The sequence below is a fragment of the Trichomonas vaginalis genome, chromosome VI (genome assembly GCF_026262505.1).
Source record: "Trichomonas vaginalis G3 chromosome VI, whole genome shotgun sequence".
NCBI lineage: Eukaryota > Parabasalia > Trichomonadida > Trichomonadidae > Trichomonas > Trichomonas vaginalis.
Window position 1 is genome coordinate 598,642 of NC_067208.1, and position 26,592 is coordinate 625,233.

At 33.0% G+C, this 26,592-nt stretch overlaps 13 protein-coding genes and 1 pseudogene across 14 annotated transcripts, besides 3 other annotated features; 6 read left to right on the forward strand and 8 right to left on the reverse strand.

Moving 5' to 3' along the window:
* Window positions 1-77: 77 nt before the first annotated feature.
* Window positions 78-618, reverse strand: TVAGG3_0779370 (ribosomal protein family; the record flags this gene model as incomplete). Its single annotated transcript, XM_001323844.2, has 1 exon — window positions 237-611. One exon carries the CDS (start codon window positions 609-611, stop codon window positions 237-239), a length of 375 nt encoding a protein of 124 aa, XP_001323879.1.
* Window positions 619-1,044: 426 nt separating this feature from the next.
* Window positions 1,045-2,091, reverse strand: TVAGG3_0779380 (S1-P1 nuclease family; the record flags this gene model as incomplete). The annotated part of the gene is made up of 1 exon (XM_001323843.2): window positions 1,099-2,091. One exon carries the CDS (start codon window positions 2,089-2,091, stop codon window positions 1,099-1,101), a length of 993 nt encoding a protein of 330 aa, XP_001323878.1.
* A 438-nt stretch (window positions 2,092-2,529) lies between these two features.
* TVAGG3_0779390 (ubiquitinyl hydrolase protein) lies at window positions 2,530-4,338 on the reverse strand (the record flags this gene model as incomplete). Its single annotated transcript, XM_001323842.1, has 1 exon — window positions 2,530-4,338. The coding sequence occupies one exon, from the start codon at window positions 4,336-4,338 to the stop codon at window positions 2,530-2,532; it is 1,809 nt and encodes a 602-aa protein (XP_001323877.1).
* Window positions 4,339-4,357: 19 nt separating this feature from the next.
* TVAGG3_0779400 (ubiquitinyl hydrolase protein) lies at window positions 4,358-5,554 on the reverse strand (the record flags this gene model as incomplete). The annotated part of the gene is made up of 1 exon (XM_001323841.1): window positions 4,358-5,554. The coding sequence occupies one exon, from the start codon at window positions 5,552-5,554 to the stop codon at window positions 4,358-4,360; it is 1,197 nt and encodes a 398-aa protein (XP_001323876.1).
* Window positions 5,555-7,022: 1,468 nt separating this feature from the next.
* Window positions 7,023-7,341, forward strand: TVAGG3_0779410 (uncharacterized protein; the record flags this gene model as incomplete). Its single annotated transcript, XM_001323840.2, has 1 exon — window positions 7,034-7,252. The coding sequence occupies one exon, from the start codon at window positions 7,034-7,036 to the stop codon at window positions 7,250-7,252; it is 219 nt and encodes a 72-aa protein (XP_001323875.1).
* A 791-nt stretch (window positions 7,342-8,132) lies between these two features.
* TVAGG3_0779420 (uncharacterized protein) lies at window positions 8,133-10,409 on the reverse strand (the record flags this gene model as incomplete). The annotated part of the gene is made up of 1 exon (XM_001323839.1): window positions 8,133-10,409. One exon carries the CDS (start codon window positions 10,407-10,409, stop codon window positions 8,133-8,135), a length of 2,277 nt encoding a protein of 758 aa, XP_001323874.1.
* A 955-nt stretch (window positions 10,410-11,364) lies between these two features.
* On the forward strand, window positions 11,365-11,712 carry TVAGG3_0779430 (uncharacterized protein; the record flags this gene model as incomplete). Its single annotated transcript, XM_001323838.1, has 1 exon — window positions 11,365-11,712. One exon carries the CDS (start codon window positions 11,365-11,367, stop codon window positions 11,710-11,712), a length of 348 nt encoding a protein of 115 aa, XP_001323873.1.
* A 1,299-nt stretch (window positions 11,713-13,011) lies between these two features.
* Window positions 13,012-13,895, forward strand: TVAGG3_0779440 (transcription-initiator DNA-binding domain ibd family; the record flags this gene model as incomplete). The annotated part of the gene is made up of 1 exon (XM_001323837.2): window positions 13,059-13,793. The coding sequence occupies one exon, from the start codon at window positions 13,059-13,061 to the stop codon at window positions 13,791-13,793; it is 735 nt and encodes a 244-aa protein (XP_001323872.1).
* Window positions 13,896-14,226: 331 nt separating this feature from the next.
* Window positions 14,227-15,065, reverse strand: TVAGG3_0779450 (uncharacterized protein; the record flags this gene model as incomplete). The annotated part of the gene is made up of 1 exon (XM_001323836.1): window positions 14,560-15,009. One exon carries the CDS (start codon window positions 15,007-15,009, stop codon window positions 14,560-14,562), a length of 450 nt encoding a protein of 149 aa, XP_001323871.1.
* A 58-nt stretch (window positions 15,066-15,123) lies between these two features.
* On the reverse strand, window positions 15,124-18,759 carry TVAGG3_0779460 (antigen BSP-related family; the record flags this gene model as incomplete). Its single annotated transcript, XM_001323835.1, has 1 exon — window positions 15,616-18,759. One exon carries the CDS (start codon window positions 18,757-18,759, stop codon window positions 15,616-15,618), a length of 3,144 nt encoding a protein of 1,047 aa, XP_001323870.1.
* A 579-nt stretch (window positions 18,760-19,338) lies between these two features.
* On the forward strand, window positions 19,339-19,830 carry TVAGG3_0779470 (ribonuclease inhibitor domain-containing protein; the record flags this gene model as incomplete). The annotated part of the gene is made up of 1 exon (XM_001323834.1): window positions 19,339-19,830. One exon carries the CDS (start codon window positions 19,339-19,341, stop codon window positions 19,828-19,830), a length of 492 nt encoding a protein of 163 aa, XP_001323869.1.
* Window positions 19,831-19,884: 54 nt separating this feature from the next.
* TVAGG3_0779480 (ribonuclease inhibitor domain-containing protein) lies at window positions 19,885-22,079 on the forward strand (the record flags this gene model as incomplete). The annotated part of the gene is made up of 1 exon (XM_001323833.2): window positions 19,885-22,059. The coding sequence occupies one exon, from the start codon at window positions 19,885-19,887 to the stop codon at window positions 22,057-22,059; it is 2,175 nt and encodes a 724-aa protein (XP_001323868.1).
* Window positions 22,080-22,228: 149 nt separating this feature from the next.
* Window positions 22,229-23,530: a mobile genetic element.
* Window positions 22,325-23,450, forward strand: TVAGG3_0779500 (annotated as a pseudogene). Its single transcript has one exon. A coding segment is annotated over exon 1 (1,126 nt).
* A 10-nt stretch (window positions 23,531-23,540) lies between the features above and the next one.
* On the reverse strand, window positions 23,541-24,758 carry TVAGG3_0779510 (leucine-rich repeats (6 copies)-containing protein; the record flags this gene model as incomplete). The annotated part of the gene is made up of 1 exon (XM_001323832.1): window positions 23,541-24,758. The coding sequence occupies one exon, from the start codon at window positions 24,756-24,758 to the stop codon at window positions 23,541-23,543; it is 1,218 nt and encodes a 405-aa protein (XP_001323867.1).
* Window positions 24,759-25,340: 582 nt separating this feature from the next.
* Window positions 25,341-25,369: a mobile genetic element.
* An 821-nt stretch (window positions 25,370-26,190) lies between these two features.
* Window positions 26,191-26,240: a mobile genetic element.
* Window positions 26,241-26,592: the final 352 nt, after the last annotated feature.

Below are 26,592 nucleotides of genomic sequence, written 5' to 3' on the forward strand. Positions count from 1 at the left end.
TGGCAAAAAAAAATAAGATAAAAATATTACAGCAACTCATTCCACAATTTTTAAAATAGGAGTTACTGTATTAAATTATTTGATCTATGTATCGAATCCAAATTTATTTTGAAGATTTTTTTTATTTTGTCTCCAATCTGTAGAATTTTTCTAAAATTTGTAGAATTGGAAGCAAAGGAATTTTCTAGCTGTTTATAAAAAGTATTTGTTAAAAGATATAATAAGATCCAAACGGTTTACTGGGCCTTGAGAGCGAACTTGCGCTCGAAGAGGCACTTGTGGCGGCGTGATTCCTGAGCTGTAAGCTTGTTAGCATACTTTGGAGCAAGCTTGTTGCGGAGTGACTTCTCCTGATGCTTGCGGAGATCGATTGGAACTAACTTAGCCTTAGCGTACTTCTCTTGGAGAGCCTTGCGCTGTGAAACCATAAGGATTGACTTTACGCGAGCAACATCGCGGCGGGTGTTCTTGATCTCGGTAAGCTTTGTAGCAGCAGCGGAAGCAGCCTTCTGTCCCTTAAGCTCGAAAAGCTTCTTCTCGAGACCAGCAAGCTCGTCGAGGAGTTCTTGGCGAGTCTTTTTGATGAGTTCCTTTCCCTTGAGATGACCCATGATAAAGGACGGCCAAACCGCTAATAACGATTATTTTTTAGCTCTTTCACGCACTTTCCAAAATAAGTATTATATTTAGATTTGTATTGGTTTCGGTATTGCAAATACTGAACATCATTGCTATTTTGATTTGTTACAAATTGGAAGATTTCTTCTCCCATAATAATTGCATAGTATTAGTATGGTCAAATTCTTCACTCTATCCACCCTGATACATTGTGAAGTCTTGTATTGTTTTCTCATTCAATAATCAAATATAGAACAATCAATTTCTTTGAATTTTCATAACTGAAATGGCTCTTGTCCCCATCTTGTGAATACAAGATACATCATGAGCATCTTGACTCTTTGATCGAGTTTTGGAGCATAATCTAATTTGTTGATGAGCCTCTTATTGATCAACATGGATTTTAAAGAGCAATGGTTATTTAACGATAGAAATATACATAAACATTTAATATCATAATGAAAAACAACATAATATTCCTTATTTTGCTTCATCTTGAATTGTAATCAATGGTGTTGGATCAAGTTTAGGAGTATATGTTAAAATAGCAACAACGTATACGATTATGCCAATTAACAATAGTCCATTGCAAGACCATACAGCAATTTCTCTTTTTCCGGTTTTATATCTAGAAGGTTCTGGTATAAGTCCACTTTCAGAAAGTTCTTTCAGCATATAACCAAGACGATATCCTGCCATAGCTATTCTTCTCTTTCCAGCTTGGCGAGCGTTATAAAGGTAATCTTGGCTAGGTTCCGAATATGAAGGAAGAGCGTATCCTAATGTTGATGCAATAGCGTAAGATTCGAGTGACCAAGCTCTTGGATCAACCGATGTCATATTTTCAAAAGATGACATTGGAAATTCCTCTTCAATAAGTGAAGAGTTCTTAGCAAGGTCGGAAGCGTAAATGGGATTGGTAATATCTGCAATAGGGAATGCCAAAGCACAAGAATCCCATAGAAAATGAATATTCTTGCAAGCGTCACCCCAAGTGCAGTTTAATCGATATAAATTGCCACCCATATCACCATTCTGATGATATACTGTAAATCTTGCTATATTGTGGTGTGGTGTATGAATGTCACCGACGTAATGAATCAAATTGCGGATGTGGAAAGCCCAAGCCCATAAATCTGTTGTAGTTGGATCATGTAAGGTTTCCCATGCATCGTTTATATAAGTTGTTACGTTATATGTTGGTGGTGGTTTAATAAAATTGAAATCTTCGTAAGGCACATATGGTTTATCTGCGTAATGCCATTCTGCCATTGATTTAAGATTGTATTCAATGAGGTCATCTGGCCATGATGAGATTTTCTCAATGTCAGTTGTTTCAAAGCCACTGCTTGAAAGAATTCGATTTATATTTGAGATTTGCTTGTGTGTGAGTTGGTTTTGAGAGATATGTGCGATGATAGTGTGTGAGTGTCCCCACCATGACTGTGTGAGACCTTGGAATAGGAAAAACATTTGATTTTAAAATGGTCAAAAATCTCTCTCAAATAAGACGTTATTTATCTCAAATTTTTGCGCAAAATTTGATCTCCATAAAAGCCATTTCATTTTTCTTAAATAGTAGTGGTTCGTCAGTTGTTTATTAATTGAGAATAAAATGAGTAAATTTTTTTTGAATGCGTGGCGCCATTGGCGCTAAATCGCGCGCCAAAATTTACATTCGTAAAAAATAATACCATTTGTTTCCTATATAATATAAAAATGCTATTTCTTATGTTTATTTGGCTTACTAAAAATAAGATTTTGGAATGATGAGGTTAAAGAATCTGCAAGTTTGCAAAAATGTAATAAGATTTATGGGTGAGATTAAGTATTAAGACATAATTATTATCGTAATCATTTGAGATCGTTCTTAAAATAACGATAAACTATATTCTAACATATATTATTAGTTTATTTAATGAATAAAACTTCTGTTTTCAAATCAAATAAGTCACAGATAACAGTTTCTGGTTTCAATTCAATTGAACCATTGTATTTATTGCATTTCTTAATGAAAACTCTTTTGTTATCTGTCTTTATATTAAGATACTTTCCTAATCTCTTGAGAACTGATTTACATTGTTCGCTCAATTTAATTGTGAACAAGAAAGGAACTTTTTCCAGATAAACAGTGATATCTACTTCATCACAAGCTATTTGTAATACATAATCGCCAACAGATATTGTTAAGTTTGTTGGAAGATCCAATAAGCATGTCTCTCCTTTGATCACGCTCAGAAAGTGATTTTTGTTTTCCATGCATAGTTTAATGTATCTATTTTTGTCAACCCATTGTCTTTCAATAGCCAAATTGATAATATCAATAGCTGTCAAAGATTCTGAAACAAGAAATGATCTATAATACAGTTTCACAATATTCTTTTCGATGACTCTTAAATTGATTCTAATTGAACCATTGCAACTGTCAATAAGAGAGTTTTTAAACATCATTGCATAAATATGACCACCATACTTTATACCCTGCAAATACTTCATTGCTTTCACACTATCTCCAGCTCTTACAGGCTTTTTCTCGTCATTTACAAACAGAAGCATTGTATCTGTTTGAGGATTAAAATCTGAAATTGAAGATTGATTTTGTGAATCAATTACAAGCCTATATATCATTTCCTTCAACTCCCTCATGAGTATTTTCTTTGGGACTAATAATGTCTCATGTTTGTTTGCAGTGTGAACTCTAATTGACTCAACACAATATCTCATTTCCATAAATTTAGAAAATGAAAAAGGAAATCTTCCTTTTAATGTAGAATAGAAACTAAATCTCTTCTTATCGATTTGTGAGAAGTTATTTTCTCTTTCAATTTCATCAACACTTGGAATAAACTGTTCAATCTGCAAAACAACAATTGTTCCTGATTGATAAGCGTTTGTTCTAAATGATTCTAATGGATTATAAATATAATCTGCCCGATCTTTTGCAGAAGCAATCCAAACGTGAATATTATTATCAAATCTAAACTTTTCACGAACTTTTACAAATAAAGGTGCGATTTCATCATCAAATTTTTTAGTATCAATCCATAAGAATCTTAATGGATCTTTAAGATTTGGAACGTAGAGAACTACAGGAACAATTAGATCTTCTTTTTCTGTTGTTGCAAATAAATGTGAGAATCTTGTTAATCCATAAACAGTTTGTTTATCAGGAAATATCTCGATAGATAGTGTATGATCTAGATTAACTCCAAATAATCTTAATTCTTCTTTTTTGCATCCTATTTTTGTTGTAACCTCGTTGAAAACATCAATTGTTGATGAAGATTTTTTGACAAAAATGGAAAACATTGGTTTATTATATGATAAATAGCCAGCTGAACAAGACATTGAGATACTCTCTGATGTTGAAACCTTTAATTCATAGCATTCTTTGTTTGTATCCTTTTGTTGAATAAGCTTTATTTTATTCTTGACTCTTTCTGGAATGAGATTTTCTGACACCTCAAAAAATATTTCATTTTTTGAACCATTTTTCACATAGAACAGCAAATAAGCAGAATAATTCTTGCCATCTCCTCCAAAATTATCATCTATTACATCTGATAGAGATGCAATTGTAACTGATGTATCATTAAATTTGAACCATTTGTCGGATTCATCCTTAATAAAACAATAATAATGTCCATTATTTGCACTTCCGCTATGAACAATAACTGAATATAAATCATAGATATCTCCATCTTTGGAATACTTTCTCATATCAATTTTGTCAGAAAAACTAAACCTTTTGTTGATTTTGAGAACTTTTTTTTTCATTTCCTTTGGATTCATCAAATTCAAATCTTTTTAAATGGAAACATAATACCTTTGGAAGTTCTTCAAACTCAATACCAATATGTGCATCTTGCTTTCCATATTCACCAGCGAAATATTGATTTGCTCCTGTTAAAAATTCACTTTTTAACATCATTTCAAGGCATTCTTCAATATTGTTTGATTTGTCAATGTCCAAACTGATATTCATCAAATCTGTATCGAACTCTGATGAATGTGGGACATTTGTACATCTAATGTAATGTTTTTGGACACCTTGGAATAGTGATTTGAAAACTTTTTGTAACTCTTCAGGCAAAAATTGAAATAATGATAAGAAAAATTCATGAGCATCCTGTTGCGTAAGAGTATCTTTATAGGACCATCCAAATGCAGTTGTTAGTTCTTTTGTTTGTGCTGGTTTTCCATCAAAAAGTTGTAATGATGCAAAAAGATTTTGAAATGAAATTAAAATATTGTTTTGTGAATTAGATGAATAAACTATTTTTCGAAAGAGTGGTATGTGGTACAAAACTTGAATAATTGTATTTAAATAGCATGTTGCTCCTTGATTAACAATTCCATTTTCTTGATATTTATTGATTTTGTTATTAGGAATTTGAGTAAGTATCAATTGATTCTGAGAAACATCAAAATTCTCATCATCTGATTCATTTTGTGATTTTTCAGTTAAAATTTCTGTTCGAATTGGAATTTTTGGAAAAATATGCCTTTCGTTGTCCATTTTGATTTTATTCTTTGGCTTAATAGGACTGGAATTGGATGACAATTCATTTGATGAGCCAATTACCTTTATACAAATTTTGACAATATTATTTTCTTCAAAACCTGATTTCAGATCAAAATCTAACTGGACTGAATAGTTTTCAACAATTGTAGTTAATGGGCTCTTTGAAACTCTTTTAATTACATTGGCATTTGGAAATTTATTAAGAAAAACAATTTCATAAGTAATTGAAGGAAAATTCTGAATAATGGGTGCCTTTGTCTGAAACTTAAGCATATTTTGATCTTTCTGGATTGTAAACTCAAACTTTTCGGATTCTGAACAATCAATCTCGTGATTCCAATATGTTCCTATATCATTCCATCCCTTAAGTTCAATAACACTTGATTCCAATGTGAAAAGTTGTTTGCTCATGATATTTATAAATTGAGAAAAAGTGAACCTATAAAAGAGGAAATTCACTTTTTCATGTTCACTTTTCTTCATAATGGTATTGAAATCTATGAAATATGACTGTCAACGTTGATATATATTTGACTCTTAGTGATTTCTGATTTTTACCGGTAAAATTGAAAAAAATATTATCAAAAATGAAATATCATTATTATGGTAACTGGCCATACACAAGCACATTAAAAATGGAAAGAAATAACCCTCATTATTGCAAAAAGCCAGTATTTTACTTCATTGAAAATTATTATGACTTTTGCGAATTACTCATTGAAAATTCAATTTACGACGCAAATAACTAATACACCAATGATAAAATGTCTTGATCACCCCGACATCTATGATATCATATAGGGATAGGATATAATTTCGGCTTTTGGCCATTAATTACGAAAGGAAAGAAATGATTTGAAAATGATTATGGGCATTTTAGAGGCAATTCTGGAAATTTACGTATCAATAAAGAGGTTAATAATACTAAAGCAATATGGTGCATTTTGGTAATTGTTGGTGACAAAATCTTGTCACAAATACAATTGAATTTCTGATATGAAAGAAATCTGCTGTATTCTTATAGTAGAATGCAAAAGTAAAAAATTAATATGATTTCCGATAATTGTAATAAATTAATTGAATTTATTTTCTAATAAATTTGATAAAATTAAAGCACGTTTGAATCATTTTATTAATTGTATAATTTAAAGTGCTATCAGTATGAAGTAGAATTACATGATATGTGATGTGATCAGGTACTCACAAAAAAATTTGAGATAATATTTTCCAATCAGGAAATCTCTGATAATAGACTAAGTTATTATGAAACATGGAGTATTTAACATAGAAATTTGAAAGGGAAAAATTAAATATACGATCAAATTTTATTATTAATAATTGCTGTAAAACAGTTATATTAACTGCAACATTCGTAGTTTATCAATTGAATTATCTATGAAATTTGAGCATTCAAATTGAAAACTTTCATAATTTGATCGAAGCTAATGGTTAATATGTGCACACGATGATATTTCAGTTTTATTAAAAATGTAATTATCAAAATAAAAGCATCGATATAGATCCGAAAATGTAGCATTTCCTATTCATCAAATTGAAATTATTTATTTATACAATGGAGAAAACACAGACCAAAAAAAACTCATTGAAAAAAAATTGAATGCCTTGGTGGACTATTTCATTGGCTTTTGAAGCAAAATTTTTAATTTAACATTGACTCCTAAATTGCAATCGAGTGGATTTATCAAAATTAAGGCGTGATCGCTTCGAAAATTTTGAGCGTAATTTTAGTAAATGTATTGAAATGAAGATATTTAGTACATACGAGAAAAAATATGTGAGGCAAATTTGCATAAGAGAGTTCACCGCCATTCTCAATTTTGAGAAGTATCTTAAAATAAATTATCTCAACATAAATTTCATTTAATTTAAATGTCTCTCAGAGCCGGCGCCCTCAACCAAGCAAAGCCATCATCAGGCCAATTAACAATCCCAATAGCATCAGCTAGGGCTAAACGTCAGTCCATTAAGTTCTTCGACTCTGCTGACTGGGCAATGAACAACTATGCCGCCCAAGATCAGCATCTTCCACATATGGAAATGCAGAAAAGCCACAAGGCTGAGTACAACTCTCCACTAGCTGCTTATTAAGCTGTTTCTTATTCTTTAGTAATCTATCTTCATACAGAAACTGTTTGATTATTCTATCCTGTTTTAATAAACATACTATATATATTATTAATTTAATCTATTTTTACTATCAATGTCCCTTCATTATGCAAGGTTTATGTTCCAGTAGATATCAGAACGGCGAGGTATGACGAATTAGTGTAATCAAAGTGAATCTATCTACTAGGTGAATCTTGCTATAAGTTTTTGTCCCATATTCTACGAGAAATAAAAATACCAAATATTGATTGGCTGCAAGATTAATCTTTTTCATTTATTTTGATTATCACATGATTATTAGATTATTTATTTACTTAGTCAAAGAAATTACTCAAATCTGCGTAAATTGAACTGGATTATTGGTATTTTTTGATAAAATGATAATTGCTTTTTGTATCACATTGTATTCTTTCCTACCATCCGTAAATAGTTAAAAACGTATTTTTTATTAATTTTTTCTGAGCAAATACGCATCGTTTTTTCAAGGAACAATGTATTCAATTCTTGACCAACCTCAGCGAAATTACTCCTCTAATTATTATTTATCATTATTGATAAAATGGCTTTTCGGAAATACTCCTCTCAAAGTGAAGCCATCGAAAAATGTTCGTGTCGACCATCTTGCCAAATTTAAACATTTTATTTGTATAAAATGGTGCTACCAGACTGCACATTTACTGATTTAACACTATTTTGTTCGCTCTCTATGGTTTAATTTTTTATTGATCAAAATTTTGACTTGGTCACACAAATTAAATCAAATGAATATTAAATTTAGAATGTTTTTGTGTTTTGTAGCACGGTTCCAAGCTTAAAAATGAAAAATTCCATTAAATTTAATCAAACATAAAATAAACACATTTTATTCATCAAAATCACTATCATCACCATCATCCTTTATCGATATATCCTGGTTTTCTTCCTTCTTCGCGGGCGATGGGCGTAAAGGAGGTAAAGGATCTGACCTTTTTCCGTAAACTCTTGCTTCCAAATCTCCGAAATTAAGTCCGTAGCGTTCGGCGAGCGATGTAAGTTGAGTACGATCAACAGACGATGAAGTTTTCTGAATATGTTTAAGTTGATCTTGTAATAATACTCTCTCATGCTCGATTGCGATTTTCTGCTTAGCTCCTTGAGCTCTAAGCTTGTCTTTCATTTCCTGTTGCATTTCTATACGTTTCATCTTCATTTCGATCTCTTCTTTCATTCTTTCTTTTTGCATTAACTTCATTCTTTCCATTCTCATCACTGCAGCTTGTTTTTGCTCCATTTTGATCCTGGCGTCGACTGACTGAGCATGTAGTTCTTCTTGGCGACGTTGGTTGAGGGCTTCTATGCGTTGGTCGTTCATTTGTAGCTCCATCTCCTTGCGCTGGGCTTTTTCTTGTTGCATCTGGTTGATTTGTTCGAGTTTTTCTTTGACTTTCTTGAAGGTTTCACTCATACCGTTAGCTGCTTCCATTTGGCGACGTCTTTTCTCTTCTTCTCGCTCTTGATATCTCATTGTCGCCATTTCATTGCGTTGTTCAAGCTGCTGGGCCTTTTCTCTGTATTCATCTTCTATTCTTTTGCGTTGCTCTGCAACCATTTCAGCTCTCTTTCTGTCTGCGAGCATTTTTTCTTTCAACATTTTCATTCTGTTCTCTTCTGACATTCTAATGTTCTCAAATACTCTGTCCTGTCTTGCTTGAGCACTTTTAGCTCTCCTTTGGGCAGCTTCGTATTGTTCACGTCGTATTTTTTCGAGTTGCATCTGTTGTTGTAGCTGATATTGAGCTCTGAGGTCTGCAATCCTCTTGCGCTCTTCCTCTTCCGCTTTTTGGCGTGCTGACTCCCTAGCTTCAGCGAGAAGTAGCTGATCTTCAAGATCTTTAGCTCTTTTCGCTTCAAGTTCCTCTAACCGCTTTTTCGCCTCAAAATTTCTTTGATTTCTCAATTTGAGAGCTTCCTCTGCTTCTTTTCTTTTTCTTTCTGCTTCCTCTTTTTGACGTTCTGCGATAGCCTGTTCTCTCATCAATGTCATTTGTCTGGCCTCTTCTTCCTCTTTTTCTTTCTGTTTCTCCATTTGAAGCTTTTGTTCAAATTGTTCTTTCTTTCTTCGTTCGTTTTCTTCTCTTTGCTTTTCTAATTGTTTCTGGCGCTCTTCCTCTTTCTGTGCATCACGTGCCTGCCTTAATTCTGCAAGTTCTGCGTTTCTTTGTTCGGTTAAAATGTTAATTATCATGTTTTCGATTTCTTTCTTCTGTCTTCGTTGTTGTACTTCAAGTCGTTTCTTTTTTGATTCTATAAACTGGTTGTTTATTGTTTCTTCGTCATCTTCAAACGATGTATTTGACATTTCTTTTTCTGCGGCTTTATCTGACTCCATAAGTCGTTCCCTTTCTGCTTTAACTTGTTCTATAAGATCATCGACTGCTTGTGACATCTTTTTCCTTGCCATTTCTCGTACTTTTGGATCTCTAGAATAAGAGTTCAATTTGAATTCAGACGGGTACTGTAATTCGCTAGGATCTACACCAAGATTTGCAATGGCTCTCTTTGTGTAGACTTCTGTAAAATGAGGAGTTTGATTTGGATTAAAATTCGTAATAGATCCGCCTTGCGATTTATTCGATTGACGCATTTCAGGTGGTATTTGCGCAGGCCTCGAAAGTGGAGGCCTTGGAATTGGTTTGGATAAGTCAATTTTCTTTTCCGGTTGTTTTTGTTTGGGTTTTGGTTTCGGAACTGGAGCCATTTTTGCTTGTATGCGTGCTTGTAATGATTCTTTCTTTCCGTTTTGTTGTTGTTTCTTGTTATTTTTATCATTTTGATTATTTCTCGTTTCTTTTTTCGGTTTTGGAATTTCGGTAATAAGTACTGGTTGATGCTGAGTTTCTGCATTGTCGTTATTCTCGAAATCTTTTTCGCTATCGCTATCTTCGAAATCATTCTCTGATTTATCGTTATTTTTCTTGTCCTCTTCGAAGTCATTGTTTTCTTTCTTTTCGTCATCAGAACTTTCGAAATCTTTTTCATCATTATTGTTATTTTCGTCGTTCTGTTTCTTTTCATCTTCATCTTCGAATTCGGAATACTCTTTCTCACTCTCAGATCGTTTCTTGTCAACTGCCTCCTTACTGGAGGCCTTTGAACTCATGAAACTTTCTAATTCAAAAAAAAAACGGATTTTTTAATTCAAATGTTTACATTCAAAGGTGACAAAATAATAGAAACAATATCAAGCCGTACAAGGCTAATTCGTGAAGATATAATGCTGACATGATAAACAATATTCATATCGATACCTTGTTCCGCACAAATGTCCTGATTTGCAAGCTAAAACGCGAATGATTTTTCATTTTTGGGATTATTCTTGAAAATGGAAACCATTTATCATTTCTTTATCTTCTTTACTCTTATTTCCCCGTATTACGTATATGTTTGCATTAGATATTTCAATCTTTTGCTGTCCATTGTAATTATGTAGCATTTTGAGAATGAGTTATGATAAAATGAATTAATCTTGCCTTTGTTTAAAGTAAATTTTGTGTTTGTTCAGTCTTTCTTCTAATTTTTATCTTCTTCCATTTTTATTCATTTAACTTAAGTTTTATATCTCAATACCATAGTTATTTTTGTATATGCTCTATGAACATGCTTGGATTCAGCATTCAAATAGTATTTACTGGTAATTGAAGATTCCAATGTAAAGAAATCAATGATAAATCCATAGAATATCATAACGACTATCAATGTGAAATGCTTTATTCCAGATATGCATGCTCATTTATGAATAAATTGACAAAAATGCAGTAATATCAATCAATATCAGAGAAAAGATGGATCATGATAAGTAAAATATCAATACTAAACGCAGTTAGTATAAAGGAATATAGGACAATGAGTAAATTAGATTATTTTGTTAATTTCAAAATAGAAAATCTATAAAAATGATATTGTTTGTAAAAATCTTAAGATAAATCGATAATATATTAAAAATAAAACCTTTTGTATTTTCCAAATTTTTCTTGTTTTCATGAAAATGATAATAATTACTATAAATTGCACAATAAAATTAAAAATTTCGAATTTTTTTGGAATAAAACTGACAAATGCCGCCAAAAAAGGCTCCATTCCTCGAAGCGCCAAAGGAATTAAAGCCTAATAACCCTACAAAAACAAAAAATACGAACAACACAACTGTTGTAGAGCTTATCGACGATGATTCACCATCGGATTTAACTCATTCACAGAAAAATAATTTAAATCAATCAAAAGCTTCAGTTTTTACTACCAAGCGCCAACTGATAGTTGATTTCATTAATTATGAAACCAAAAGGATGGCTAAAAACCACGATTCTTTAATCCAATCTGAATCTCTACAAAAACAGATCAAAATCATATCCGAATGCCCTAAATGTACATTGGCACGAAAACTAATGTACCGCGGGTTGATATAGTTCTCTTTTCATAATTTTCTCGAAATTATTCATCGAAATACATATGAAAGAATCAACGATCTACAATATACAATATCTGCAAAATCCAAATATTCATGAATAACACTTGAATTTTCAAGATGAATTTGCGTTAAAATTTAAAACAGTAGATACAACAAAAATCAATACGAAAATACGTTGAACTTTAGTAGAATACCATATTTATTAAGTCGAAGTCGATATTTTTTCAATGTTCGAAATCAATATTCGCAATTACGACCCTTACGACTCAAGAATACATCTTAGAAAACACAAAATTCACAAAAGATTTATTCGCTCTCTTTACAATTTTTTTTCCACTAGGTGATTTAGCGCAATGTCACTTCTATATATGATGACAATGCTCTAAAGCACCTAAATTTACGTAAAAATTACTCTTTAACCACTTACTTCACTCGGCTACTTAGGCCGTCTTATGATATTTTTAACCCAAAAGTATGGGAAATCTTAGTAAAATTATAATCTCACATATATATACTATCTATATTTCATATTCTCATATCAAAATTCAAAGTTCTCAATCACGGAAATTTCAAATAAGGACTTTTTGCAAAGTTGGGCCGTCAAAACAATATTCACAGACAGCCATTAGTATAAAGCGCGAATAATAACAAAACGATGAATTGTCCGTTATTTGAAATGGTTCATCATTTGAGAACCCATTTCAAACAATTTGAAATTGAGTAGTAATTGAATCGTAAAATTCGAGGATTCGACTGCTTTCTATGAGATTAAGAGTTTGATTAGTAACGAGATTGGAAAATTAATAAGCGGTGTAATTTTCGAAGAGTTGCAGATAACGCGCTTATTAGTAGCTGATTAATATTCGATGGTGAACTATATTGAAAATTCCAAGATTATGGTGCATATGCGCATACGAAGACATTTGCTTGAGATATGACAAGGTTGGTCTAGAGGGAACCAATCTGCCTGCAATCTATATTCAATCCGAAGTCAGGAATTAAATATGACAGTTTGGTATTTTTTCTTCCATTTGGAATTTCTTGGAATTTTTGTACGCGAGACATAGCACCTGTTTCTGATAAGACATATAATTCATCTGAAATATTCTAAGGACTGAATTTGCCTCGGATTTTGAGTCATGGGCCTCAATAATAATCTCGTTACCATCTCAGAAAAAAAATAGAATCGCGATGATATTTTGCATTTCCTAAGATAGTATAATATATATACCTAAAAATTTGAGAGAAATTTTTGTCTTGTCAAAAGTGAGATAATAAATTAACAAGGCCAAATTATCCCACAATTTTTTGAGTGGAAAAAACCTCCGGACAAGAAACTTTCAGATGGATAAAGGAGGCCGAAATATGTATACTATAGATATAAGGAATATGCCGGAGTATTTTTCACTTCTAAATGAAACAGATAAGGCGGAATACGCTCAGCTACAGAAATCTCTTGAGATCTCGCAAAATCGAAGCTCAAGAAATAAAAAGACGACTGATCTCATGTTAGCCATTGATGAGATCAAACATTACTGCTTGCGTGGCGACTCTGATGACTGTAAGCGATGCATCGTGTGCGGAACATGCTGGCTATCAACTGGTCTTGCAGTTAATATCAAGCAGCTTCAATGTCTTATACAGAAATGTAAGTCTTCGATCAATACCACATTACGCAAAATGGGATACGAGCTCACTAACCCTCGTGGAGATGTCTCCGATGAACTTGCAGAATATCTCCCAATGTTCCGCGGTAAACAGTCTGAGCTTCGTAAGTGGTCAATTAGAACTCCACCAAATTGGTGTGGAAAAATCTATTCAAATAAAAATTCAAATGAAAATGTGATTAATCAAGCTTCTGAACATTCTAGTCCATTAAGTCCATCTCAAGAGAGTTCTTTCGAACAAACTTCTACTGAGCAGCTTCGTTCTCCTCCCGAAGAGCCAGTGTTAACGTGGGAGTACACTCCTAACGATGATATTAGTGCTTGGAACTTTTGTGATTGCGTTTTTGACAACCAAATCTCTGAGCAAACCATGTATAATATTTTCGATTCAGATAATGATATGTACCTTTGATACGGTCAGTTATTATTTTCATGATATTACTTTTTTTCTTCTTTTCTTCTTGTTACTAATAAATCAATATGATATGTTATAATTTACTGCTTGTTCTTGTTCGACTAAACATTTTATCTTAATTAATTCTTGTTTTTATGGTTCCTAACGAAGCAAAAATTCAAAGTTTGACATTCATTAGGTCCATGAAAACTGGCACTTTTTACAGTCTTTTTGAGCGTCAATAGAGTTTTTTTCTTGTTTTGGTATCATTGCTGGCTAAAGCACTATTAGAAAAATATCTTTCGAAACATAAGATGCGATCATTAACATCTTTTCTCAAATTTGATTCACATAAAGCCGATTTTTTATCGTCATTTTGTTAGAATAAAAGATCCATGTTTGTTTTACAACATATTTTGAATTAGTTTTAAAAATGGCAAAATTTGGATAATTTGCGAAATAATCAATATTTTTATTCATAACCCGAATAAACCTGCTTTTTTACAAACATAATTATCTGAAATAGAATCCAAATTGGATCAAATACATCTCAATATCCATTAAATTAATGATTCATTAATCAATGATTGGTAAACATCATGTTTTGCCTACATAACTATCACAATTCACAACTCTTAAGCGCAGGCCTAAATGTTGAAGAATTATTCTGTGAATTTTAAAATTTCTTCTAATTATTCAATTTGAACATATGAATTATATTAAAAAGTAAGTTATAAAAAGGATTATCTATTACTAATAGGTAAACATTCAACAATATTTTTAATTAAATTAATAAACAGGTTTGTGATTTTTCTGGTACTAAGCTTCGGCTAATTTCTGATCTAAGCTCCCCTCTTGACTCTCTTGGATGCATTACTGGAGGGGATTCGTTTGTATCTGCAAATTTTGTATTTTTATCAGGTATTAAACCTTCTTCACTATCATCTGAGTCTTCTACTGTAATAGTTTCATCTGCATGTTGTGGAGGTTCTTTTTCAGAATCTGAGTGAGCAATATCAACTGAATCATCGCCTTCATCTTTATTCTTTTCTGCTGGAGTGGCTTCTCTATTCTCAGCAACTGGTTCTGGATTTGTTTGCTCCTGTGTTTTTTCACTTTCATTATTTTCACTCTTTTTTTCACGTTTAAAAGCTTCTGATGATGAAGATAGTTCAGTTGGGTTTTGCGCTTCTACTTTTTCTGATATGTTTTCTTTACCATTCTCTTCTGACATCGAAAATAAAGTTCAAGAAAAAATAATTCCGTTACAAATTTCAGAGAGAATTTGGTTTTATTTATGATTTCATATGCCATTGATGTGTTGATAATTATCTGCAATGAAACAGGACTGGGAAATTGACATCAGATGAATTTTTGGTTCAATATTTCATCCATCAATCTCAAAGTCAAGATAATTACCAAGTCATTCCTACATTGAGTGTTTTTAAATATAATTTGGATTGATATTTTAAGATTATTTTTTATTGAAAAAAAAATTCAAGAGATGTATATGCGTGAAGTCTTATCTAAGTTTATTTTTAAAAATATTGAGTTATAACAAAAATAAAATAAATTTATTCGCTATTTTCTAAAATAATACAACAATTAAACTATAATTTGGAATCTTATTCTTCACCCATGTCATCGTCATTTACTTGAAGACTGAAGAACTTTGTTATATTCTCTAAGGCTTCTTTTTCTTGTGGAATTACATTTGTATCTTCGAAATCTTTTGCGAATGGATCGTCATCATCACCAAATGCCTTATTGAACAATGGATTATCGAGTATAACTCCATCATCATCATCACTAGGAACTGCTGAAATAACTGTTTCTTCTTTCATATTAGAGTTATCAATATCTTCATCATCGGAATCATCACTCTTCTTCGTTGCAATGATGAAGATTCCGAAGAAATGAGGAAAACAGTTTCAACAGCAGCAACAATAATTAATATAAGTAAGAGAGTAGATATCTTCTTATTTGTTGGTAAATCTTTCTGCAATTCAGGTGTCGGGGTCTCAGTTGGTTCCTCTTCAATAATCTCATCTGTTGGACAGTCATAGAGGTTGTAGAATTCACGCTGATTAAATTTATCATATGGTGTGAAGTTAGAACATGGTGCACGGATGACACCGATGTAGTTCTCGTTGTCCATGTCGCCTTCTTCCGAAAGAACCCAGAAGTCCTTAGAGTAGTTAGATGTAACGAAGTATCGATGTGCCATTGAGTTCAAGAGAGGAGGTTGGTCGATTCCTCCATAGCACAAGTTGTGCAAGTAAGGTGTGTATCTGACAGGTTCCATCTTGTCTTCGACTCTGATGTTTCCTGGGATGATCAATGTCGTGATTCCCCAGTCGATGACTTTTCCTGTGTTACTGTCAATTTCTGGTGCACTAGCAAGAGATGCATCTTTCAGGACACGAATTTCTTCACTCAGCTTGAATGTGTTAGGAATCTTACCGAAAAGACAGACAAGACTCTTACTTGACTTCTCGATAAGGTGATTTCCATCGATGATCTCGTACTTAGTGTTCTCTGGTGAAACAACGATGTTGATACTATATGCTCCATAGAATGCTATTGGATAAATGTCTGTCAAACTTCCTTTGATTGTGAATGTCTGAATGTTTGTTCTTGCGAATGTCATGTTTCCGATAGATGTGAGAGAGTCTGAGTATTCAACTACAGATAGAGAAGAGTTCTCGAACATACTATCTGGAAGTGAAACAACATTTGGACCAAATACAACTTTCGTCAACTTCTTGCAATTAACAAACATTCCCTTGTATAAAGTAAGGTTTTGGATGTTAGCGTTGAAGTATAATTCTTCAAATCCAGTGTTTCCGAAATGACCAATTCCAACTAAACTTCCGAGATCAAATGTACTTGGGAATACAACATTCTTCAGTCCTGTGCAGTTAATAAATGCTTCAGAAAGAACCTCTGTAGCTTTGCTTATATTAATGCTTTCAAGGGAAACACAGCCTGCAAATACACTATGGCTGATAGCAATAACATTTTCAAGGTTGATTTGTGTTAAATTAGTGCACATGTAGAAGCATCCTGTGCTAATATATTTGATTGTTGGTGCAAGATGAACCTTTGTTAATGATGTGCAGTAACTGAAATCACCAATGGAATATTTATCACCATAATATTGAGATCCAATTGCATCATCAGAGAAGAATAGTGTTGTAACTGTTGAATGATCCAAAAAGTAATATTGCTTGACATTTGTTGCGATATCGAATGGTTTCTTGTACCACATGAAAGCACCATTTAGAATCATTATTGCCCATAAGTTATATGGAATAACAGCATCAGGAGCAACATAAGCAACACTATATACTGAATAGAATATCTTCTGGGAAGGAACCCAATAGTTAAATTGATCATCGCATTGGAATTCGAATTCATGGTTGCATCCTGTGAAAGGAACCATCCAAAATCTTAAAATGCGTTGGCCAATACGAATGTTCTTGAGGTTTGGACATTCAAAGAAAGCTGGTTTTCCTTCTTCTTGAATCTGTTTTCTCATGTAAACGCCACTAACATTTGATCTCATGAATGAATAGTTGCCTAAAACTTCAACATTCTGAAGGTCGATTTGAATTGGAAGATATGTGTAAGCGAAGGCTAAATCTCCAATTGAAGAGCAACTTGCAGGGATAGTGAATGACTGTAACTTGGTGCAATACATGAAACATCCTGTAGGAATACTTGTTGGAGAGTAGCTAACTGTGACAGTGTTTAAGTTAGACATGTTCATGCAACACCAACTACCAAGACCTTTGACACTGATCGTTGTTATAGATTGGCAGTTGTAGAGAGCACGTTCTTTGAGAATGCAGTTTTGTATTTGAACATTCAACTTTTGGCAGTCATAAAGACCACGGTATCCGACTGTTGTTAACTGAGAACCAATTTGAAGATTTGTCAAGGCAGAACAGCTCATGAAACCATCTGTTGATATCTCAGTGAGACCACTTGCAGTAACACTTGTTAAAGCTGTGCAATCTTTGAACATCGCATCTGGTAACTTTGTCAAAGAGGCAGGAAGTGTAACTGTTGTTAAACTGCTGCAGCCATAGAACAAACCATATGAATTCGTGAACGTTCCTGTGATACCTGAGAGATCAACAGTCTGAAGTTCAGAATTAAACTGGAAAGTCAATTGTGACAACTCGAAAGAGATGGTTCCAGATGCTGGTTTGATCGTAGCCATCTTTGTGTTCATGAAAGAGTAGCTTCCAATAGATGTTGCAAGTTCAAACGGAAAAGATGTCAAAGCAGTATTGGCAAAAGCATAGTCACCAACACCGATATTGACATTGGTTGATGTTACAGTCTGCAGCTGAGGACAGTTGTTGAAAACGTAGTCTCCAAGAATAAGATTCTGAGAACCTTGTGCAGAAACGAACGAAACCTTTGTGAGGGATAAACAATTCTCAAAACAGCTAGCAGGGATTGTCAATTCGTCACTGAGAGTGATAGAAGCTGTTTCGATTCCACTCGAATAAAATGGTGCTGCACCAAGACTCTTGATACTCTTGAGGGTGACACTCTGTAGGTTGTAGCACTTCTGGAAACTGTATTGACCAATAGTCTCAACGTTTTCTAAATTGATGGATCTAAGAGAACTGTATGTAAATGCATTCTGTGCAATTTTGGTAACACCACCGTGGAGAGTTACGGTTTCGATGTAGTTGTTCTGATAAAAGCACTTCTCTGGAATTTCAGTGATTCCTGCGGCAAGAATATCGACGTTCTTGACAAGTTCGAATCCTTGAAATCGAACCATCTTTGTCAATGAGCCAGTCAATCTGAGATTAACAGCACCATTTTTGATGATGAGGGAAAGTGTTTCGTCGTTTGTGAAATCAGATGAATCAGAGATCTCTACTGTTGGTCCTGCTAATGCTGCAGTATCTAAATATACATTCAATGTGAGAAGTCTCGTTAAGGTCAGGGAATTCAGCATTTATTAGAATTGAACCTTATATATTCAATATTTTGAATTTGATTTTAAACATTCAATCAGAAATTTAAGAGTTAGTAATAATTGATCAATTACAGTATGCATGTAAAGATCTATATTTATAAAGCGGTCATTTAAGAATGTGAAACAATAAGAGTATAATAAGATTTATTATATTTGGTGCAATCTATTAATTAGTTTCAATGACCAATTTTGATTTTTTGATAGATGTCAGAAAAAAGTTAACAATTGATCAATTCTATCTACTGTTTGGATTAATCTTAAAGAAACCCATAGATGCCTAGAAACGACGAATACTGTCAGTTTAACTTGGCCATTCGAAACTTATTTTTTTAATAAGGTTGTAAAACTCAGTTTTTTTTCTACAAAAAAATCCTATAATAGTTAATGGAAGCATGCTAAAAATTACTTTTCAACAATATAAGGTTCTCAAATAATTCATAAGGCTTGTTTTGAAAAGCACATTGAATTTTCTGAATTTTAATTTTTCTATACTTGTTCGAATATTGTATTATTCTATTAATAATTGGAATTAAGTAAATTTTAACGCTACTCTTAAAAATGACTGTAAGATTTTTTACAATTCAATTTAATAAGTTCAGGATTAAAGTGTTAACAACCACCTTGTTTTCCCATATCCTGGAGGAGAACATACGCTTAAATTCATACACAACCTCTAGTAGTATGATTACTTTAGATAAAGCTTCTGATTTTAACAATGGAACAGTTATTTCAGAGTATATGACATCAAATTCTATTACATCATTGACAATTGGTGGAACTATTAAAACAATACCATTTACTGGTGGATATGAACCTTTTCAGGTTGCTAAAACCATTACAATTGATTCATCTGTTGTATCAATTCAAGATCATGCGTTTCAATTCTCAGTTAACCTTGAAAAAGTTATACTCAATGGAGTTATAAACACAATACCAAAGTTCGCATTCTCACATTGTGAGAAATTGACTTCATTCGATTTCGATAAGATTTCTACTATTGAATTTGCAGCCTTTGAACATTGCTATTCATTAGTTACTATTGCATTATAAAATTCACAGGTTATTGGTGATCAAGCGTTTAGATTTTGTAAAGGGATCAAAGTTATGAACAATTTTGAGGTCGCAACATTCATATTAGGGAAGCTTGTTTTTTATGGATGCACAAGTTTAGATATTCAAAAAATTGGAACAAACTTTAACCTTATTAGTACAGATTCACAACCGTTTATCAGAACAGGAATTACAACATTAACAATCAACACAGGAGTTCAATATTTGTTCTGTAACAGTCCAAGTTTAACAACAGTTGTCTTTTCAGAAACGAGCGGATTGACGTTTGTTCCTTCACACATGTTTGAGAACTGCACAAGTCTTCAATCAGTCACATTCAACAGTGGAATGACAACAATCAAAAGATTTGCATTCGCAAACACAGCATTGACGAAACTTGATTTGAAGAATGTTTTCATTCTCGAACCATTATCATTCTATAAATCAGGTGTCCAAGAGATCACTTTCAACAAGAACGTCGAAGTTAAAAATATCTGGGATACAGAATACAAAGATGAAAGTGACGTCAAAGGAGAATATGATGATGTTTACACAATCGAACAGATGAACAAAGGAATTCTTTCATATTTGACACAGTTCATGGATGTTGAATTCGAAAGTGATTTCAGACTAATCGAAAAGTATTCAACACATCGTTTCTGTGTCTTCTTGAACGAATCAAGACTTACTAAGATCACATTAGGCAGTAGTGTTACAGAGTTCAAATCATCGATGTTCGCAAACTGTTCATTGACAACATTCGATGTTACAGGAAACAGCAACTTCGTTTTTGAAAGTGGCATTCTTTACAGCAAATCTAAGATTGAACTTATTTGCATTGCCACATTAGCTGCAACTGAATACACTGTTCCATCATCCATCTCTATCATTTCTCCATTCGCTTTCACATTCGTTCCAACAATCACAAAGATAACAGTTCCATCTTCTGTTGCCAAGTTTAACTATGCCTTTGCAAACATGAACAGATTGAGAAACATTACATTCCAAGGCTCTGTTTCATTTATTCCAGATGGTGCATTCTTCTGCTGCCACTCTCTCAAAAATATCGAAATTCCATCATCATCAACAGTCACAAGCGCAGGTGATCTCTCATTTGCATTCTGCTACTCACTTGTCAATTTGATGACAAACTCATTCGAAAAGATTGGCAGAGGATGCTTCATTTGCTGCCAAAAATTGAGCTCAGTTGACTGCAGTAAATTAACAATCTTGAATGAGTTCACATTCTATCATTGCATAGGCAACACAACATTCACATTTGGTGACAACATCAAGATCATTTCAAAGAATGCATTCTTCATGTCATCAATCGAATCATTTACTGTTCCAGCTAATGTCATATCAATTGAACAGCAAGCATTTTCAATGTGCAAGGAGTTAACAACCGTCACATTGAATTCTAAGTTGGTTCGCATTGGCAAAGAAGCATTTGCAGGCAGTGGTGTCAAGAATATCCAGATTCCAAACAGTGTTAGATTCATTGAACAGTCTGCTTTCGATAACTGCAAGAATGTCACATTCTCATTCGAAACAGGAGGCCATCCATTGTTTGATGTTGACAACAACTGCTTCATTCATAAAGCAACAAAGAACCTTCTATTCACATTCGGTGACACATATCACAAGTTCACTGTTTCAGAGAAAGTTAAAGAAGTTTTACCAAACTCTCTTCGCTTCACAACAGTTCAAAGAGAAAGAAATGAAGGTGGATTCACTCTTTTCTCCGGTGTCAACACATTAGTTATCCCAGAAGTTGTTTACGATGTTCAAGACAATCTCACAAATAATCCACTCATCGACAGTGTCTGTCTCGATGGAATATCTACATTCAACTTATTCTTCCCAATCAGAAATGACATGACAGTTTTCATCACAGATGATTTTGTGTATGGAACATATTACAACACTATACACGTTATCCATGACATGTGCAAAGACACAGTCGACTCACGTTATGACCCTCGCCGTTATGACAGACTTGATGGCATCTATGAAGGAAACTGCTCAACATCAATCAACGACACATACACATCGGAATTCAGTGATCCAATCTATGGCGGAAACTTCCCATTCATCAACCAGAAGCAGGCCAAAGCAGTCTTTGAATATGCTGGTGTTTCCCCACTCACTGCATTTATATCCATCTATGTCATCCTTATTACCCTCGCTCTTATCTTTTCAGCTCTTTATATTGCGCGCATCAATTAATTATTTTTATTTGAATAAAGAATTTTTTGTTCTCTAAATTATGAACTTTATATTGCGCGTACAAATTAATTATTTTTATTTGAATAAATTTTTATTGTTTCACATATTAAAATTACATTAAGTTTTAATAGAAAAGCTTTTTTTTATTTATCGCAATTTTTTTAAAATATAGGGTGTCCAAAGGTGCGTTTAGCACAGCGCTCTATATGAGACTATTAAAGGAGATATATGCTGATTATAAATATATAATAAAAAATATGAATATATGTATATGATGAGTATGTTGTATTTTGGCGCCATGCCGGGATATAAAATGAATTTTGAGACAAGAGGCAGTTTCGCGGGAAATTTTGGCGGGATTTTTTTCATTTTTTTAATGAATCATAAAGAAAACATCCTCGCTCTTGCAAAAAAATGCAAAGACTGTAAAAAAATCTACGAGACATTGGTAAAATGCTTCGGTATGGATGCTCCTAGCTATTCCACTGTAACGGATCATGTTAGGATGTATCACTTCATGAACAAAAAGGCGCCCATCATAAAAATTGACAAAAAATCGCCGGATCAAAGAAAAATCAAAGCAATTCTTCAAGCGCTAGATGAAGACCCAAGAGCATCACTCAGAAGGATAGAGGAGATGACAAAGATACCACGTACAACAGTCAGTTATTATCTGCACAATTATTTGAACTACAAACTAGCGTATACACGTTGGGTTCCGCACAACCTTAATTCAGTTCAAAAAAAATCTAGAGTCCAATCTTCGAAAGAGCTCCTCTCTATATTGGGTGCGTATCAATCCAAGAAGTTTCGCTTTTTAGTAACAGGGACGAGTCTTGGTTTCAATATGCAACAGAAGCCAAAATCATGTGGATCCCGAAGGATGAAAATCCGCAAACATTCCGAAGAAAAAAATTGACACACCAATGATGATGTTGTCGGTTTTTTGGGGCGTGAATGGCATCATCGCAATTGATATTCTTCAAAAACCTAATACGATGAATGCTCAGTATCTAATTGACAATGTTCTTACTCAAATTATCAATTCTGATGAGTTTGAGAAATCCAAACAACAAAAACAAAAGTTTGCAATTCATTTTGATAATTCAAGAGTTCACAAAAGTCATAAGGTAATGAATTACTTGGTGGAAAACAATGTCAAAGTTGTTCCAAACCCAATTTATTCACCTGATATTGCACCCTCTGACTTTTATTTATTCGGCACGCTAAAAAAGAGAGCTGAAGGACGCGAATTCGCGAGTCCAGATGATCTTGAAAATTTTGTAAGAGAGCAATTTGAGCAATTTTCTCATGATGATTTAAAGCGTGTCTTTCAAGCCTGGATCGATCGCTGCGAACGCGTGATTGAATCCAATGGTGATTATATTTAAATAAACTTTATATATATGTAACTTGTTTATTTCTATTCGCAGTATTCAGGTTTGTGCTAAACACACCTTTGGACACCCTATATAATAACATTATCTTTCTTCAATATCCATTCCACCAAACAAATCAGCGTCTTTGTTATCGTCTTTCTCTTCGAAGTCTTCTGCAAATGGATCGTCGTTGTGGAATCCTTTGTTGAAGAGAGGATTGTCGAGAGTGATGGATCCATCATTGTCTGTATTGTATGAGTACAATGCTGTCTCTTCTTTCATTGGTGCTGGTTCGGTTTCTTCACTCGATGATTCTGTGTCTTTAGTCGCGAAGTATATGTAGAATGCGATGAGACATATCAATACTGTCTCGATGACAGCGAGGATGATTAAAGCGATCAAGAGTCCTGATGTCTTCTTAGATGATGGTACTTCTTCTTGTAATAATGGTGTCTCAGTTGGTGTCTCTTCAATAATCTCATCTGTTGGACAGTCATAGAGGTTGTCAAACTCGCGTTGGTTGAACTTTTCGTATGGTGTGAAGTTAGAACATGGTGCATGGATGACACCGATGTAGTTCTCATTGTCCATGTCGCCTTCTTCTGAAAGAACCCAGAAGTCCTTAGAGTAGTTAGATGTAACGAAGTATCGATGTGCCATTGAGTTCAAGAGAGGAGGTTGGTCGATTCCTCCATAGCACAAGTTGTGCAAGTAAGGTGTGTATCTGACAGGTTCCATCTTGTCTTCGACTCTGATGTTTCCTGGGATGATCAATGTCGTGATTCCCCAGTCGATGACTTTTCCTGTGTTACTGTCAATTTCTGGTGCACTAGCAAGAGATGCATCTTTCAGGACACGGATTTCTTCACTCAGCTTGAATGTGTTAGGAATCTTACCGAAAAGACAGACAAGACTCTTACTTGACTTCTCGATAAGGTGATTTCCATCGATGATCTCGTACTTAGTGTTCTCTGGTGAAACAACGATGTTGATACTATATGCTCCATAGAATGCTGTTGGATAAATGTCTGTCAAACTTCCTTTGATTGTGAATGTCTGAATGTTTGTTCTTGCAAATGACATGTCTCCGATGGATGTGAGTGAGTCTGAATATTCAACTTCAACAACAGATGAATTCTCAAACATATGATCGAGAACGGCAGTTACACCAGGACCAAGTGTTACCTTTCTTAACTTCTTACATCCAATAAACATTCCTTTGAAATACGATGGCTTTAACATTGCAGTTGAAAATGTAATTTCTGTGAAACCAGTGTTTTCGAAAAAGCTCATTCCTGTTTCTTCTTGATAGATTGTCATAAGACAAAATAGTGGAAGTGAGGTGAAGTCAAAAAGTGACACATATTTGGCCGGCTAAATTCCCCTTTAGTTTACATGTCAAAATTACAATAAATTAATTATTTTGCTTAGCAATTAGCTATGTATTAAAACTAAAATTATTACTATTCAATTCTTTACATTCAAATATTAAACAATTCAAATTTAATAACAAAGATATTACAATAAATAAAAAAATGATTAAAAATGTCCCTGAAAATTTTCTGAAAGCTATCTCGTGTTTAGGTCTCAATTTTTTTTAGAAATAGAAAAAGATTGGATTTAACTTTCAAACATTATATATAGTTTTGTATATGGAAGCCTTTAAATACAAGTTAATGATATGGAGTTATATTGCGAGGAAGAGGGAATCAAAGAAATTGACGAAGTTCCAGAATTTTATTCAACAATTCTTAATCAATTAACAAAAACTATACCGAAACTTATCTTACCATCCAAATCAAATCACATTACATACGGAATAAACATTTAATCTTTTACCATTAAAATTATATTTATACGTTATTTAATTTTTTTACGTCTAAGTTGAATAGGATAATAGCCGAAGATATAAAGTAACTATAGTTTACAAGCTAAGGAACAAATCAGCATTGAAACTAAAAAATGCTGAAATATTATAATAAATTGAAGAAATACTGTGATAGAATACCTAGTTATACTAGATACTATTATAATATGAATTCATTTGTATTGAATATCGATAATAAAAAATCGATGAAATATTAAAATGAGAATAAATTAATAATGAGATTATAAATTAGAATTATTTCTCTTTTATTTAAAATAAAAACTTAGTTCTATTTAAATTCGATAAAGAAGTACGAAAAAGTTGTATTATACGTATGATGTTGCCCGATGTTTGGTAACACTATTGTAGAATATAAGCATATATGATAGAAAAGCAATATGCTTAATATCGAGTAATTCTAATTTTTTACGAAATTATTCAAATACGTTATTTTTTAAAATGAAAAGATAAGCATACCATTATGCAGTAGTTTGCGCACATATACTATGCTGATGAAAGTTGGTCTCTAATTCGAAACTTGAGTCTGTCAAATTGACGTTCAAGTATTAAAAAGTTGTATTATACGTATGATGTTGCCCGATGTTTGGTAACACTATTGTAGAATATAAGCATATATGATAGAAAAGCAATATGCTTAATATCGAGTAATTCTAATTTTTTACGAAATTATTCAAATACGTTATTTTTTAAAATGAAAAGATAAGCATACCATTATGCAGTAGTTTGCGCACATATACTATGCTGATGAAAGTTGGTCTCTAATTCGAAACTTGAGTCTGTCAAATTGACGTTCCATCTTATTTTAATCGATATTCAATACAAATGAATTCATATTATAATAGTATCTAGTATAACTAGGTATTCTATCACAGTATTTCTTCAATTTATTATAATATTTCAGCATTTTTTAGTTTCAATGCTGATTTGTTCCTTAGCTTGTAAACTATAGTTACTTTATATCTTCGGCTATTATCCTATTCAACTTAGACGTAAAAAAATTAAATAACGTATAAATATAATTTTAATGGTAAAAGATTAAATGTTTATTCCGTATGTAATGTGATTTGATTTGGATGGTAAGATAAGTTTCGGTATAGTTTTTGTTAATTGATTAAGAATTGTTGAATAAAATTCTGGAACTTCGTCAATTTCTTTGATTCCTTCTTGAAGCGTTGAAATTTCTTATTGACTCTCTTAGATCTTTAACAACTCCATCTACAATCCAAAGCGGTAATTTACTTGAATCATATTTTTCTGAAATTTCGT